General features: G+C 62.2%; 2 protein-coding genes and 1 long non-coding RNA gene across 4 annotated transcripts; 2 read left to right on the top strand and 1 right to left on the bottom strand.

The window, feature by feature from the left end:
* Positions 1-892: 892 nt before the first annotated feature.
* Positions 893-5,198, top strand: LOC123585283 (left-right determination factor 1-like). The gene is made up of 4 exons (XM_045453265.1): positions 893-1,584; positions 2,593-2,839; positions 3,489-3,731; positions 4,002-5,198. The coding sequence occupies exons 1-4, from the start codon at positions 1,335-1,337 to the stop codon at positions 4,363-4,365; spliced, it is 1,104 nt and encodes a 367-aa protein (XP_045309221.1). The 5' UTR covers positions 893-1,334; the 3' UTR covers positions 4,366-5,198.
* A 4,742-nt stretch (positions 5,199-9,940) lies between these two features.
* LOC123585290 lies at positions 9,941-10,733 on the bottom strand. Of its 2 annotated transcripts, none has more exons than XR_006706038.1 (2): positions 10,621-10,733; positions 9,941-10,195 (listed from the first exon to the last, which is right to left on the bottom strand). It is a non-coding gene; the product is annotated as an uncharacterized LOC123585290 (long non-coding RNA). The 2 variants fall into 2 exon arrangements; XR_006706037.1 differs by lacking the exon at positions 10,621-10,733 and adding an exon at positions 10,303-10,465.
* Positions 10,734-10,757: 24 nt separating this feature from the next.
* Positions 10,758-14,211, top strand: PYCR2 (pyrroline-5-carboxylate reductase 2). The gene is made up of 7 exons (XM_045453277.1): positions 10,758-11,018; positions 11,099-11,169; positions 11,913-12,092; positions 12,190-12,411; positions 12,588-12,680; positions 12,899-13,062; positions 13,578-14,211. The coding sequence occupies exons 1-7, from the start codon at positions 10,952-10,954 to the stop codon at positions 13,741-13,743; spliced, it is 963 nt and encodes a 320-aa protein (XP_045309233.1). The 5' UTR covers positions 10,758-10,951; the 3' UTR covers positions 13,744-14,211.
* The last annotated feature ends 2,310 nt before the right edge of the window (positions 14,212-16,521 follow it).

A 16,521-nucleotide genomic window follows, 5' to 3' on the forward strand; every position in this document is an offset into this window, starting at 1 on the left:
GGCTATGAGGCCCACATGTTTCCTGCACCCCCCCCCCCCCCAAATCCCCTGCGCCACGCAGGGGCTTCTGGGGACAGATTCGGGCACTGGCCTCCTGGCCTCCAACGGCTGAGTGAGCCGGAACACCTTCCTTCCCTGGGCAGAGCTCTGGCTGCATGTCGGGAGGGTACGCCTGCCGCCTCGGGCTGCTGTGAATCGTGTTCAGAGCTTAGAAGGCTTCCTGGCACACAGGGGGCACTCGAGAAACGATTGTTCTCGTTACTGGCATTTTTAGGAAAGCGGGGCCCTGAAGGTGCACTGGGTGGACAGGTGATCAGGGTGGCAACCCCTTATCGTGCGCCCACTACTTGCCAGGGGCCGGGCTGAACATCCTCTGCGGGTTAATCCGTTTGATCTCCGGACCAGCCCTGTGAAGTAGACTGGATTGTTACCCATCCTTCAGATGAGGAAACTGAGGCACCAGAGCGTAAGGAACTTGCTGGCTATTAGACCTGCCCCACCTTTGAACCCAGCCAGTCTCAACTGTGTGTTTTGTGGCACTGGGGGCTCCCACCCCCGTGGGCGCCATACCTGAGGCTGTGGGCAGGACGAGACTCTGGGCAGCTGTGGCCTCTGTTTTAGGGCATGGGGGCCCCCAGAATGAAGTTCCTGCCAAAAGAGCTTCGAGTCTGTCGTGTGACAGCAAACACTTGCAAAACTGCTCTTCCTGGGACCCCTGGAGAGCCGGTCCTGACCGCAGGGGCCTCCTCTGTCATGGACGGGACACGGTCTTCCCAGGGCCTGTGGAGAGGAGCCGGGACGGGGGGGAGGGAGGCTGGCAGGGACAGAGAAAGGGGCAACATGAGTCCAGGGGCTTCTGGGGAAGCTCACTGCAGGAACCCAGAGTCCTTCCTGCCTGATGACCAAACGGAGACCCACACTAGCCTCCAGGAGAGACTTAAACAGTCTCCTAATAGGACTCTCGTTCTCCCAGAATAGGCCCCCTTTTTTGCAGACTAGGACTGGGGCAGGGCCAGGGAAGTTCAACAGACACTAAAGTTATCACTGAGTTGCCCAGACAGCAATAGCCAGAGGCCCTGGGCTGGTGCGGCATCCAGACGGGCTTCTGTGCCCTTTCCAGACGGCCCCCTCCTCGAGGCCCAAGGACCGTCTGGCTGCTGAGCTCCCAGGAGGTCTGAGGGGTGTGACCTCCCCCCACCGCCCGGGCCCAGCTCAGGGCTGCCTATAAAGCTGGCCCGGGCCCGGGACTCCGCACACCCGGCTGGGACCCTCGCCGAGCCTCCTCAGGGGACGCGTGCGCTCTGACCCCCGCCCCCCCATCCCGGGGCGGCACCATGAGGCCCCTGTGGCTGTGCTGGGCGCTCTGGGCGCTGCCCCTGACGGGCCCCGGGGCCGCCCTGACCGGGGAGCAGGTGCGGGTCAGCCTGCTGCGGCAGCTGGGCCTCCGCGAGGCACCCGTCCTGGACCAGCGTGACGTGGAGGGGCTGGTCACCCCGGCCCACGTGAGGGCCCAGTACGTGGCCCTGCTGCGGCGCAGCCACGGCGCCCACTCCCGCGGGAAGAGGTTCAGCCAGAGAGTCCGAGGTGAGGTCCCCCTCCCGCCGCAGCCCGGTGCTCGTTGGGAGCGGGGAGGCCGAGGCCGGCGGGCCTGTCCCAGGGTGGCCGTCGTGGGGCGGGGGGCCCGGGCTCCACGGGACCGTGAGCGTGGCTGTGTCCGGGGCCCTGGTCTCCGTCTGCACCAGGGGCCCCACTGGCAGAGGCGAGGCAGGAACGACACCCTCGTGGGTGCAGAAGCCCCGTGGGAGGAGGGGAGACAGACAAAGGGGACTTGGGGCTAGTGACAGGGAGGATGGCCTTGGCCGGTCAGGCGCCTGGAGGCCTGGGGACGAGGAGGCTGGTCCTGAACGCTCTGCAGAGCTGACCGCTGGCGGCCACGTGGCCCATGGTCAGGTGGTCCCACCGTCAGCCCGGAGCCTCAGGCGTTGGGGACACGGGGCCTGGTGCCTCTGGGGAACAGGAGCTGGCGACAGGGCCCAGGCGCCTCCTCCTCCGGTTGGGGACATTTCACTGGGCAGGAGCCCCTCAGGCAGGGAGAGGAGAGGAAGTCGGGGCTCTTGCCCTCCCTCCCGGAAAGGCCACTCTCGGCTGGTGACCGCAGATTTCCACGGTGGCTCTCTGCCTCCCTCTCTCCGCTGGCCCTCCCACTTTAGCTGAGCCCCTTCGCCTAAAGAAGGCTGCGTGTCGGGGCGCCTGGGGGGCTCAGTCGGTGAAGCGTCTGACTCTCGGTTTTGGCTCAGGTCGTGACCTCGGGGTTCGTGGGATCGAGTCCCACATCAGGCTCTGTGCTGTCAGCACGGAGCCTGCTTGGGATTCCCTGTCTCCCTCGCTCTCTGCCCCTCTCCCTCTTGCACTCGCTCTGTCTCTCTATGAAAATAAATAAATAAACTTTAAAAAAAAAAAAAAAGGCGGCTGTGCAGGTGAGGCCCCGCCCCCACCTCTCCCTGCCTTCTTGGGGGATTCTGCTCACTGGCTCTGGGCCCCGCGCCCTTCCAGCTGGCCTGACCTGCCTCCTGACCCTGCTCCCGTCCCCAGAGGTGGCGGGCAGGTTGCTGGCGGCCGAGGCCTCCACGCACGTGCTGGTGTTCGGCATGGAGGGGCGCCTGCCGCCCAACAGCGAGCTGGTGCAGGCCGTGCTGCGCCTCTTCCAGGAGCCGGCCCCCAAGGCCACGCTGCGCAGGCTCGAGCGGCTGTCCCCGCACGGCGCCCGCGCCCGCGTCACCGTCGAGTGGCTGCGCATCCACGAGGACAGCTCGAACCGCACCTACCTGGTGGACTCCAGGTGGGGAGGCCGTGGCCGGGCTGCCAGTGGGGAGGGGAGGGGAGGGGAGGGAGGCGCAGGTGGGCCCAGCAAGGCAGGGTGGGTGGGGGTTGGCGGGGGGGTGGGGGGGTGGGGCTGTTGGAGGGGGGATGGGGTGGGTGGGCCCCGAGGGGGGGAAGGGGGAGGTGGAGGGGGCTGGAGGAGAAGGGGAGGGTGGCAAGTGGGCTAGTGGGGGGGGGGAGAGAAGAGGGGGAGGGGAGGGGAGCCCAGGTGGGCCCAGGACAGCAGGGTGGGTAGGGGATGGTGGGGGGTTGGGGGGCAGGGCTGTTGGAGGGGGGGTGAGGGGGGAGGGGGAAGGGGTGTGGGCGGGTGGGCCCCAAGGGGGAAGGGGGAGGTGGTGGGGCTGGAGGGGGAGAGGGGGAGGGTGGTAAGTGGGCCTAGTGTAGGGGAGGGGGAGGGGGCAGGTGGGCCCAGAGGGGGGGAAGGGGGAGGTGGAGGGGCTGGAGGGGGAGAAGGGGAGGGTGGCAGGTGGGCCTAATGTGGGGGGGGAAGAGAAGAGGGGGAGGGGAGGGGGAGGGGACAGGTGGGCCCAGTGCGGGGGGCGGGGCAGGCTCCCCCCAGGGGGTGTCCCCAGCCGCAGCTCAGGCCCCCGTCTCCACGGATGTCACAGGCTGGTGTCCCTCCAAGGGAGTGGCTGGAAGGCCTTCGACGTGACCGAGGCCGTGAACTTCTGGCGCCAGCTGGGCAGGTCTGGGCAGCCGTTGCTGCTGCAGGTGTCTGTGCAGAGGGCGCACCTGGGCCCGCGGGCCTCGGGCGCCCACACGCTGCTCCGCTTCGCGTCCCAGGGCCAGGAGGGCACGGGGCAGGGCGAGCCCCAGCTGGAGCTGCACACCCTGGACCTCGGGGCCTACGGGTAGGCGCCTGGGCCCTCGGGGCCCCCCACGAACGGGCGGGTTGGCGTGGGGTCTCCCAGGGGCGCCGTGGGAATCAACGGACGCGGGGTTTCCCCCCCCTCCCGGGACTAAGGTCACGTACTGCGCAGGGTCTGGTTATTGGTGGTTCCCCGTCCCCGGCGCAAACCCCAGCCTGTGCAACACGATGAGAGCTGGCGGTAAATCTCCCTCCCGGGTGCCCCCCCCCCCACCATGACCTCAGCTGACCTGCGCCCCTCCCGTCCCCGCAGAGCTCAGGGAGACTGTGACCCCGAGGCGCCGGTGGCGGAGGGCGCCCGCTGCTGCCGCCAGGAGACCTACGTTGACCTGCGGGGCATGCGGTGGGCTGAGAACTGGGTCCTGGAGCCCCCGGGCTTCCTGGCCTACGAGTGTGTGGGCGCGTGCCAGCAGCCCCCGGAGCCCCCGACCTTCAGGCGGCCGTTCCCGGGGCCGCGACAGTGCGTCGCCTCGGAGACGACCTCGCTGCCCCTGATCGTGGGCGTCAAGGAGGGCGGCAGGCCCAGGCCCCAGGTGGTCAGCCTGCCCAACATGAGGGTGGAGAAGTGCAGCTGCGCGTGGGACGGGGCGCCCGTGCCCAGGAGGCTGGGGCCTTAGGGCTGGCCGTGGCCTCCGAGGTCTCCGATGGACGGGTGCACCGCCCAGGGCCTTGGTGCAGATCTTCCAACTTAGCACCATAGCCCTGGCCGCTGCAGTAACTTTCCTGCCTACGTGCCCCTCCCCCTGTCCTCCTGTCCCTCCGTCACCCCAAGCACTTAGAGGAGTAACTAATGCAGCGGGATTGCCGAGTTCCAGAAGGAATCCCAGACTGCTCTGTAGAGGATGTAGCCAAGCACGGACAGATAGTCAGCCGGGACCTTCTCTGGCAAATTCGCAACGAAGCTTGGGGACAACACACCCCAATGATGAGAATGGGAGAAACAGACTGATTTACTCTATGGCAGGAGGGATTAAAACACAACCAAAAACTTCCTGTTTCCCCAACACGTTGACCCATTCTGGACTTTTGTAAACGCCCTTGGGTCCCCCGCTCCCTGGGAGATGGCTGGGAGGGAGGACGAGGGGCGACCGGCTGGGGGCAGTGGGCAGGGACCCAGGACACCTGGTTTCTGGAGCCAGCAGGGCCACACCTGTGACCTCAGGCAGATGGGGCAGCCTTTGGGCCACCGGGTTCCTCTGAAAAAGGAGGAGGTGGGAATCAGCTGTAAGAGTCATTACCCTCGGGGGTAGGGACCCCTGCCCTCACCCGCACCTCCCCAGACCTGGCTTTGCCTGTGCGAAGTTAGCCTCTTCCCGCCCCCCCCCCCCCCCATCGTTTTAGAGAATTTACCACCAGAACCCACACGTGTTTCCTTTTTTAAAACAAATGTAGCAAAAACAATGGATTGTCAATCATCGGCCCAAAGAAAATAAAGTGATGTTTCACTGGGTCTCTGCAGTTCATTTGTAGCACTCTTTACACAAGACGAAGGGGGCGGTAACAGGGAACCAGGTCACCAGGTCACGTGATGATGTGAAGAGAGGGGGTGACCAGACCCCCAACCTCTGGGGTGCCGAAGACCAAAATCGCCAAGTTTGGACTACATTTCGTTTGTGTGTCCTCCCCGGAGTCTCATTCCAAAACTAGTAAACTAGATCCTCACATGTGCCGCCGCTTTAGAAACCACGTCTGGGGGGCTCAGTTGGTTAAGCGTCCGACTTCAGCTCAGGTCACGATCTCGTGGTTCGTGGGTTCGAGCCCCGCGTCGGGCTCGCTGCTGTCAGAGCAGAGCCCGCTTGGGATCCTCTGTTCCCCTCGGTCTCTGCCCCTCCCCACTTGTGCTCTCTCTCTCTCTCAAAAATAAATAAACATAAAAAAAAGAAAGAATTTAACTCTTATGGGGACAGGGCACGGGGTGACAGTGGTGGGGCAGGCAAGCTAACATGTCTTGAGCGCTCCCCATAAACCAGGCCACCTTGTATACGTGACAGCACTTAATTCCTGCAACAGATTCCTTGAGGTAGGTATTATTAGTCCCATTTTTCAGGTGAAGAAATCAAGACAGAGGTGATGCAGATCGGTGGAGAATGCGTTATAAAGCTCCTTCCCGCTGCAAGCCCCAGGAAGCGTGCCGGGCTGACGACACGGGCATTAGTCACCGGGTCATTTGGAAGCCGCCACATCGGGCAGTCCCCCTGCGTTCACCTTTCCCAGTCAGCTGGAGTCCCTTCTGCATGGCTGTTAAAGATCTGGGACTCAGTTTACCTGCACAGCTAACAAAGAACAACTGGACGGTGGAGGGGAAGGTGGCGTTAGTCTCTGGACAGCCAGGGTCTGAGGACGTGGCAGGCATACCGTTGGAGGCGGGGAGGGAGGCCGTGGCTCTGACCCAGAGATGGCCAGGTCACCTCCAGAAGACAGCCTTCTGCGTGGGATGCTGTGGGCACCAGGCACAGCTGTTTTCTCTACAGGAAGGATATCATACCCTTCTAAAGAATCCTACCAGCTACTCCGTGACCTCTCCGTGGCTCTAAACGACCTGTGGACCCCCAGCCAGTCACACTCCATCAGGGGCAGGGACGAGTCTGTTCCCATCATCCGATGTGAGCTAAAAAACAAATCCAGGAGATTGACTCCGTTTCAAAATGTAAGGACGTGTTCATCAGCGCAGGGAGACAGTGAGGGAGACAGAATATTCTCCCCGAGTACATCCAACCCCCCCAGTCCTTGGAGCCCGTTAGGTTACATGTCGAATGGGATTTTGAAGATGGGATTAAGGTTACAGACCTCACAATGAGGAGGTGATCTTGGATGACCCAAGTATATCCGATCTTATCACATGAGTCCTTCAAAGCAGAGAACTTTCTCTGGCTGGAGGCACAGAGATGAGGCTACTTGGGAAGGTCAATGAGAGGACGTGACTGCCAGTTGACCTGTGAGCTGGACCCGGGCAATGGAGGCGCCTCACCTCCTCTCCTGTCCTTGGAATGTGGCCCCGGGAGCCCTCTCCGGGAAGCTGCCCCAAGGACGGCCTTGAGACAGAGATGTGGCACCGGGACCATCTGGAGGGTATGGGTGACCGAACCCCATTGCGGCCACTCTGTGAACTGTGAGGACGTGGCGGGCAGGTGCGGGGGTCCAGCATCCTGCAGCCCCAAGACAGGCCTCGTAGGTCAGTTCCCTGTGTTCACTGCACCTGCCCCCTGCCCACCTGGAGCGGCCTCTTTCCTCCGTCCCTCCCTGTCCTCCGTGTTGGGGCGCCGGACTCAGATCACAGCCGGGAGCTGCCAGCAGGGTGGGAACCAACAGAGGCAGAAGAGGAAGTCCCAAAGACTTGAAGCGGGGAGCCTGGGTGGCATCCGATTCCTAATTTCGGCTCGGGTCACGATCCCACGTCAAGCCCTGCATCGGGGTCTGCGCGGACAGCATGGAGCCTGCCTGGGAATCTCTCTCTCTCTCTCTCTCTCTCTCTTTCTGTGCCCCCCCCACTCTCAAAATAAATAAACACTAAAAAAATAAAGAAATCAGATGCAGATGTAATACGTGCCCGATTTGTAAGCCAAAGAGGCGTCGAGCTATATTCCGAAGAGTCACGTCGGATCTCTTTAGGTGGTGGGATTAAAAGCAATGATCGTTTTTCCCTTTGATCACACTGCATTTTTCTTTCTACAGCCAACACGAATTGTTGGAAGAGGTGCACGCAAAGTGTGCTTTCCTGGAGAACCTCCTTAGTCAGGAAGGGTTGGGGGCAAGGGCTCTGCCACAGGGTTAGCGGGAAGCAGTTCAGAATCCTCCCTGGGTCATGTGTGGGTCACGTCCGTTCCTAGAACATGTGAGCCTGCTCATGAGGCCAGGAAGGAGGGCCCCTGGGATGAGCACCTGGACAAGTGGGGGCACTTTGTCGGGGAAGGGGGGGCGGGTGCTGTGGGGAGGGAGGAGGGGGGAGGGGCCTCAGCAGCTGAACCCCCCTGAGTGGAGGAGGAGGTAGGGGTGAGGGAGGGAGGAGGGGGAGGGTGGCCGTCATGGGGAGCCTTTATTATTATTTTTTTTTAATTAAAAAAAAATTTTTTTTTTCAACGTTTATTTATTTTTGGGACAGAGAGAGACAGAGCATGAACGGGGGAGGGGCAGAGAGAGAGGGAGACACAGAATCGGAAACAGGTTCCAGGCTCCGAGCCATCAGCCCAGAGCCCGACGCGGGGCTTGAACTCACGGACCGCGAGATCGTGACCTGGCTGAAGTCGGACGCTTAACCGACTGTGCCACCCAGGCGCCACCCAGGCGCCCCCATGGGGAGCCTTTAAAGCCACTACCATGTTAGGGCGCCTGGGTGGCTCAGTCAGTTAAGCGTACGACTTGGGCTCAGGTCATGATCTTACGGTTCGTGGGTTCGAGCCCCGCGTCAGGTTCTGTGCTGACAGCTCGGAGGCTGGAGCCTGGTGCCTGCTTGGGATTCTGTGTCTCCCTCTCTCTGCCCCTCCCCTGCCCATGCTCTGTCTGTCTGTCTGTGTCTCTCTCAAAAATAAATATTAAAAAACATGGGGTGCCTGGGTGGCTCAGTCGGTTGAGCGTCCGACTTTGGCTCAGGTCACGATCTTGCAGCTTGTGAGTTTGAGCCCCGCGTCGGGCTCTGTGCTGGCAGCTCAGAGCCTGGAGCCTGTTTCAGATTTTGTGTCTCCCTCTCTCTCTGCCCCTCCCCTGCTCATGCTCTGTGTCTGTCTCAAAAATAAACGTTAAAATAAAAAAAAATTTTTAAAAATATTAAAAAACAAAAGCCACTAACCACATGTAACCAAGGAAATAACCAAAGAGTTAGGCAAAGGTTTCCTCCCAGTAGTGTAAATAATTTTAAAAACTGATGTAAGTTTGTGAGGACAGGGACTTTGCTTTGCCAATGGCTGTTCCCCAGAACCTGGCTTGGTAGGCATCTGTGCAATGAATGGACCTCACTCTGACCTTTGGGACAGCGGTTACATCTGTGTGGCGCGTCCACATAATGGAATGCCAAGTAGTCACTAAGATCTTGTTTCAAATAACTTTTCAGTGGCCTTGGGAAATGCTTACTACGTATCTAGTATAGAAATTTCAAGACTGTTACGTTTATCATTTATTTCCAAAGATGGAAAAGTCTATACGCCTGCAAAATAAAACGTTAAGGAAATACACCAACAATGTTTCCAAAAAACTATCCCTAGGAGGTGTGATTGTAGGTGATTTTGACCCTTTTTAACTTTTACTGTTTTTGTATTTCCCATATTTTCCTCAATATGCATGTATTCCTTTCTTTCTTTTTTGAGAGAGAGAGAGAGAGAGAGAGAGAGAGAGAGCAGGGGAGGGGCAGAAGGAGAGAGAGAAAATCTTGAGGTTTTAGGCCCAGCGAGGAGCTCCGTCTCAAGAGGTGGTGAGATCATGACCAGAGCGGAAATCAAGTCTGATTGACCTAACCTCCCCCAGGCGCCCCTGCCTGTATTCCTTTTCTAATCAGAAAAAGTTAGGGGGCACCTGGGGGCACTCAGTCTGGTTAAGCATCCGACATCACTCAGGTCATGATCTCACCGTTCTGGGTTCAAGCCCCGCGTTGGGCTCTGTGCTGACAGCTCAGAGCCTGAAGCCTGCTTCAGATTCTGTGTCTCCCTCTCCCTCTGCCCCTCCCCTGCCCAGGCTCTGTCCCTCTCAACCTCAAAAATAAGTAAACATTAAAAAAAATAAAAACAAATAAAAACTTTTAATATAAAAATAGTGAACATTTGGCCTGCACCTTGAAGGGTACAAGAACTGAGAGGGTGGGGCCTGCTCAGGGGGAGCAGGTAGAGGAAGCTGGCAGCCCAGGGAGGGGTGCAGGGAGGGGGCAGGGGCGGGGCTGCAGGACCGCAGGCAGACAGGGGCTGGGGAGGCCAGTCTCTCCAGCTCCTGCGAATTCTTCAGGGATGCTGCGTTCTTCCTTCGTATTTTTTGTCACCCGGTCCCCGAGGCCCCTTACTTACACCTTTACTGCGGAAAGAAGTGGAAACCGCCCGTGTGTGGGGCGTATAAACCGAGTGGTGGGGTGGCGAAGGCATAGACCTCCCTGTACGTGGCGGGGCCCTACCTGTACCCGGGGCGCAGGGGGCGAGAGCACCCGGCCCTGGGGGTCCCAAACAGACCACATTCGGCTGCTGGCCACGCACAAAATCAAAGGCAGAGAGACGGATGGTGAGGAAACAGGAAAGGAATTTATTTCGGTGAGACCACCACCCGGAGACTAGGGTCTTAAAGACCGTCTCCAGAGTGCTCAAAGCACGTCCAGGTTCATATAAAGAAAGTGTGGGACACAGGTCGTGGGTCCGAGCAGGTGGGCAGTGAAGGTCAGGTCACCACGGTCTTGGGGTCGGGCACCAGGCTCAGGGCGGTCCCTGCGCTCCGGAAGTCTCGGTTCCCATGGGGGACGCTCTGCCCGCAGGTGTGTGCCTGGGTGGAGAGATCAGCCGGGAAGGGCGAATTAGGAAGCACAGATGGCGGTCGACCGGCAGGGGGCTGGCCGCCTCCCTACTTCAGGAGTCCATCCTCCCAAGCACCGGAAAGGAGCCTATCCGCCACGCCTCGGGACCAGTTCCCGGGAGCCCTGCAGGTTCCAGCCGAGAACCGGCTGCTCGGCCACCACGCCCGCGGGCCGGGAGCGAGCGGGCAGCTGGGGCTTCCAGCGGCAGCCCCGCTCACCCGGGGGCGCGCCGCCGCCAGCCGGCCCGATCCCCGCCCCGTTCATCCCTGCAACCCGGTGACACCTCCCGCCCACAGTCGGCGGCGGCCGGTCCGCCCCAGGCACAACTCTGGCCACACTTCCGCCTGACCCGCGCCCGGAACCCCCAGACGTCTGGAGGAGCCCCCAAACGAACACGCCAGCTGGGGACACGACTTCCGGCCTCCGCTCCGGAGGTTCCGACCGCCCAATCCCGGACGCAAGAGGCGGGCACACGGCCCGAGCTCCCGGCCGCGGACTGGTCCGCCCGAGGTTCTGGCCTCGGATTGGTCCGTCGAGCTTCTGGCCGCGGATTGGCCGCCCTCGCGTGGCGCGCGGCGCCGTCTGCCGCGGAGGCAGTGGGGAGGGGTCCCGAAGCCGCCGGAAGCTCCGCGTGTCCGGCTTCCGGGGCGCGCGCGGGTCTCTGGGGGCTCTGTCGGCCCGGCCTCGTGCAGCTCCCGGGCGGCGCCGAGCCCCTTCCCGCGGTCATGAGCGTGGGCTTCATCGGCGCGGGCCAGCTGGCCTGTGCGCTGGCGCGGGGCTTCACGGCCGCAGGTGAGCGCGCGGGGGCGGACGGGCCGCAGCCGCGTCCGGGACTCTCGGGGGCGCCGGCTGACGGGTCCCGTCCTCCGCAGGCATCCTGTCGGCCCACAGGATCATAGCCAGCTCCCCGGAAATGGACCTGCCCACCGTGTCCTCGCTCCGGGTAGGCGGGGCCGGGGAGGCCGGGCCGAGGGGCGGGCGAGGGGGCGGACGGCGCGGGGTGGGCCCGACACTGATGGAGGCCGAGGTGTGCTAAGCGCCCGGCACACTGATGCGCGGCGAACAACTGCCTAATTCACCTGCTGGCAGTGCGACCCTAAGGTGCTCAACCACGCTGAGCCTCAGTTTCCTCTTTGGCAAAGCGGAGCCCACGGTAGCCCCTTTTCGGAGTTATTCTGAGGCACGAGTGATCGCTGGGAAAGCTGGCTGAGTTAGTTCTTCACCCTAAATCTGGGCAGCTCCCAGAACTGGAGGGCCCCGCTTTTCAGTTTGGAGTCCAAAGCGGAGGGGTGACCTCCGGGTCGCCGCTGGACCACGCGGAGACCGCGCGGCCCGGCGAACAGGTGTCCAGCCATGGTCCAAGGCTGGACCCAACTCCTCTGCCTCCCACTGGGCGCTCCCGGTTCACCTTTCCCTTTGCGCCTCTTTCCATGCGAACCCCTGGGTGGGAGACAGCTGTTTCCTGGCTGCCTCGGAGAAGCTGGTCCGTGTCCGGCATTTAGCTCACCCGCCTAGTAGTGGGACCGGGGACTTCGGGCCCCTGGGGGGAGGGACAGACTCCCCAAGGGACAGGAATTCCAGGCTGCAGGGGCAGAGTGGGTTTGGCAGGGGCTCGCTTGCTCCCCGAGAGGACCTGGGCCCAGTGAGGCCGCCCCACGCCCTGAGCTGGACCATCTCCTCCTGCAGAAGATGGGCGTGAACCTGACCCGGAGCAACAAGGAGACGGTGAGGCACAGTGACGTCCTGTTCCTGGCCGTGAAGCCGCACATCATCCCCTTCATCCTGGACGAGATCGGGGCGGACGTGCAGGCCAGGCACATCGTGGTCTCCTGTGCTGCCGGTGTCACCATCAGCTCTGTGGAGAAGGTGCCCCCTCTCTTCCCCGGGTGCTCCTGTGGGAGGGGGCGGGGTGCCAGTGGAAGCTGCGCCACAGGGACTCACTTGGGCCTCTTCCGCATCCCAGAAGCTGATGGCGTTCCAGCCGGCCCCCAAGGTGATCCGCTGCATGACCAACACGCCCGTGGTGGTGCGGGAGGGTGCCACGGTGTACGCCACGGGCACCCACGCCCTGGTGGAGGACGGGCAGCTTCTGGAACAGCTCATGAGCAGCGTGGGCTTCTGCACCGAGGTGGAGGAGGACCTGATCGACGCCGTCACCGGGCTCAGCGGCAGCGGGCCTGCCTACGTGAGGCCCTCTGGGGACCGAGGGCGGCAGGCGGGCTGTAGGCAGACTGGGGCTGGGGGCGTGGCCAGCTAGCAGAGGAGGTCAGCCTCTGCGGCCAGTTCCGGTCACCGGGCGAGCGGGCCCTAGGGAATGCCCGGAGTGCCTGCTGCCCTGGGGCTCAGCGAGTGTCCCCGCAGGCATTCATGGCCCTGGACGCGCTGGCTGATGGCGGGGTGAAGATGGGCCTGCCCCGGCGCCTGGCCGTCCGACTGGGGGCCCAGGCCCTGCTGGTTGGTATCTACTCGCTGCACGTTCTGGACTGGGGTGTGGGATGGGGGTTCCGTGGGTCCCTGAACTGGGGGTGGGGCACGGTGGGGAAGCCGGGGTAAGGCTGGGGAAGGGCAGGGCTGGTGTGGGGAAGGGCGCAGGGCGTGGGGAAGCCCCCGTCGAAGTTCGTTCGGAAGGCCCACTGGCCTCTCCCGCCTCCCCTTCTTCCCTCCCGCCCTAGGGTGCCGCGAAGATGCTGTTGGCCTCAGAGCAGCACCCCGGCCAGCTCAAGGACAATGTGTGCTCGCCCGGGGGTGCCACCATCCACGCCCTGCACTTCCTAGAGAGCGGGGGCTTCCGCTCCCTGCTCATCAACGCCGTGGAGGCCTCCTGTATCCGAACACGGTGGGTGAATCTCCCTGTGGCCCGTGGGCCAGCCCCGTCGGGCAGATCCTGCCGTCCCTGGTCCGTTAGCGGCGTCAGAGTCTGTGCTCCGCTCAGAGCCACGGTTCATTTGACTTTATTCAGCTGAGAGTTTGCAGGCCTTACGTCGCTAATGCCCACCGTGGCCGTGGTGGCGGGGTGGCTGTGATCTATCGGGGTGAGGAAGGTGGGGCTCAGAGACGACGTCCCCAAGCTCAGGCGGCCAGTACGCGGTGGAGGCAGGGCCGGGGAAGCATTGACTCCAAACCCGGGGCTTTTCCATGACGACTCCTGCGACCGCAGGCACCGTGGGGAGCTGCACATCCGGTGGTGACTCACACGTAGCTAAAGAGCGCTTCTGAGAAGCTTCCGGGCGCGTTTGATCCGGGGGCTTGTGGTTTGGGGCAGGCTCGGGTTCTCAGGGGTCCGGGGTCGTGCGCACCGGGCCGCCTCGTGAAGCTCGGGCTCCCGTAACCCCCGCGGGGCTCTGTCTGCAGGGAGCTGCAGTCCATGGCCGACCAGGAGAAGATCTCCCCGGCCGCACTCAAGAAGACCCTCCTGGACAGAGTGAAGCTGGAGTCCCCCACGGTGTCCACGCTGACCCATTCCAACTCCGGGAAGCTCCTGACGAGAAACCCGGCCCCCGGAGGCAAGAAGGAGTGAGGCCACCAGGCCTCCGATCCCCGAGGGGTTGTGCAGGGCCGGGTTCGGCTCCCTAGTGTGCAGGACCTTGTGACGAATCCTCCTCAGATGTGTTCAGGCCGGGCCACGCTGGTTTCCCATCCCGTCTGTGGGACGCTGCTCTGGGGGTTGATGCCGGCGGTGGGTGGGGGCGGTCCCGAGTCCCGCTCGGCAAGAAGGTCTGCAGACCTGCAGCCGACAGCTCCTTCGGTCAAGTCCTCCAGCCGGAGCCCGAGGCAGGGTCGGCCTACTGCCGGGTTGAGGACAGAGCGGTACAAACGTGAGTGGGGCTGTTCGCTTTGAGTTACAGACGGGAAAGGTACGAGCAACTTAAAATTAATTCCAATTAGAAAAGTGCGCAGATATTTAACTCGCCTGTCCTAGGTGTCCCATGGAACAAAGTGTTCTCTGGTTTGCTGTTTAGTTGCTTCAATAAAGTTTTATTTTGTATTTCCCTGCCTTTTTTTTTTTTTTAACACGAGCTCTACCCTCCACGTGGGGCTTGAACTCTCGACCCCAAAGTCAGTAGTTGTGCACGTCCTAGCAGCCGGGCCAACCAGGCGCCCCTATTCCCTTGCTTTTTTATGCTTAATCTTAATTTCTTCTAGAGAACTCCAGGACCTTACCGGGTGCCCCCCCCTTCTGTGGGGAGCACCGTCTAAAGACAAGAAATTGTGGGCTAGACCCTGAGAGCTGGAAAGATACTCTGCTCCGTCCCGGCCCCCGGGAGCAGGTCAGGAGATTGTTCTAGAATGGACCAGAGCTCATGGCAGAGAAGAGCCTAGTGGCTGGGGTGCAGGAAGGGAGGGCAGCAGCCCGGACACAAAGGTGGAAGCTGCCAGCTCTGTCGGGCCTCTTACCTGCTGAATGCTGGGTCCAGACCAGTGCTCTCTGTGGGGGGAATGATTTTTCTCTCACTTTACACAAGATGCTGAGGCCCAGGGGCAGCTCTCCTCATGGAGCCGCTGGTCGCTGGTGGGGCCGAGGCTGGATGTGCCGTCCACACAGCCAGACTGAGCTGCGGTTTCCCCGTGCAGGCCAGTGTCCCTCGCGCGTGTCCCCAGGGGCTGGCCGCCTGTGGCATTGGCATCAGCGTCGCTGGGTTCAAGTCTTGGTTTTTGCCAATCCCCCCACCCCCCACGCCAATTTGCTGGTAGTTTATTTTTACTTTAATTCCACCTAGTTGACCTACAGTCGTATTCGTTTCAAGTGTACGACATAGGGATTTGGCACGTCCATCCGTCGCCAGGTGCCCATCGCGACAAGTGCACTAGTTTCTGCCACTTTCAGCTGGGCAACCAGGGAGATGTTAGCGAGTCCGGTGTGCAGATCTCATCCTGTAAATAGGGGATCACGCTTCACCGAAACGTTCCGGCGGGTGTGCAGTGAGACCTTGCGGAGCGCTCCAGCACGCGGTCTAGAACATGGTGGGCCCCTCGCGTGAGTCAGACAGCCGGGCTTCGACTTAAGACCCGAGAGCTTGTGGGCCAGGTTCGTCCCTGTGGGGCCAGAGTGACAGGCTCAACCCTGCTAAAAACCTGGGCGCCTGGGGGGCTCAGTCGATAAAGTGTCCAACTTGAGGTCACAATCTCACAGTTCGTAGGTTCGAGCCCCGCGTCGGGCTCTGTGCCGACCGCTCAGAGTCTGGAGCCTGTTTCACATCCTGTGTCTCCCTCTCTCTTTGCCCCTTCCCCCACTCACACTCTGTCTGTCTGTCTCTTTCTCAGAAATAAATGTGAGAAAAATTCTTTTTAAATTAAAAAAATGTGAAGTGAGTCGCCCAAGTGTAATTGGTTGGAGAATAGGCCCAGGACTCACACCCACGTCTGACCCTCGATCCCGTCCTCTGGGCGCTGTGCCCGCTGGCGAACTGGCCTAGGTGACGGGTGACCCTCATCTTTCCTTCACCCCCCCCAAGGCCACCCCCTCCCGGGCCTAAATCCACCAACACGCACTTACCCAGGACCTGCAGCTGCCGGGCCCTGGCTCGTCCCTGGTGCACGGGGCCCACCCGGCACAGGGGGACCTCCCCTGCTAAGGGCGCCTGCCCTTTGCTTCGGCTCTTCGACCCGGTCAGGGCAGGGCTGGATTCGACCTCCAGGGAGAGGGAGGAGGGCGTCACCCCCCGGAGGACACTTGCGTCCAGCTTCCCACAGAGCTGAGTGGCCCTGGGCTGGGGGGGGCCGGAGCTGCAGGCAGACAGAGCCACAGGCTGGGAGCTCCCCGGGGGGGTCACGGGGCCCCCCGAGAGCCAGGCCTGTGCAGGTTTCGAGCTCGGGCCGAGTGCCCCCTGCAAGGCTTTTAGGAGTAGGAGTTGGTGCTGGAGGCTCGCGCAGCCTCGCCAGGAAGTGCGTGCCGAGGACTCCCCTGCCCGGCGCCCGTGCAGCCTGGCCGCGCCCCGGTCCGCGGTCAGTAAGACCGTCCTTGTTCGGGGTGGCCCGGGGGCCAGGGACACGTGTGGACACGGGACGTGGAGAATGTGGCAGGCAGAGGAAAAGGCGGTGCGGAGAGGGCTGGGGGTGTAAGGAAGGCGAGTGTGTAACTGCCTGCCCTGCCCCCCTCCCCCCTCCCCACTGCCCCCTGACCTCTGTCACCTGCCCCCTGCTCTCTGCCCTCTGCCCCCTGCCTCCAGCTCTCCCACCCCCCACCCCAGCCCCTGCCCCCTGCCCTTCCCCACCCCCTTTCCCCTGCCCCCGCCCCCATCAGGACCAGAGCAGGCCTCAATCCTCATTCCACAGCTGGCTTCTCTCCGGACCCCCC

This window comes from Leopardus geoffroyi, chromosome C3, assembly GCF_018350155.1.
Source record: "Leopardus geoffroyi isolate Oge1 chromosome C3, O.geoffroyi_Oge1_pat1.0, whole genome shotgun sequence".
Lineage (NCBI taxonomy): Eukaryota > Metazoa > Chordata > Mammalia > Carnivora > Felidae > Leopardus > Leopardus geoffroyi.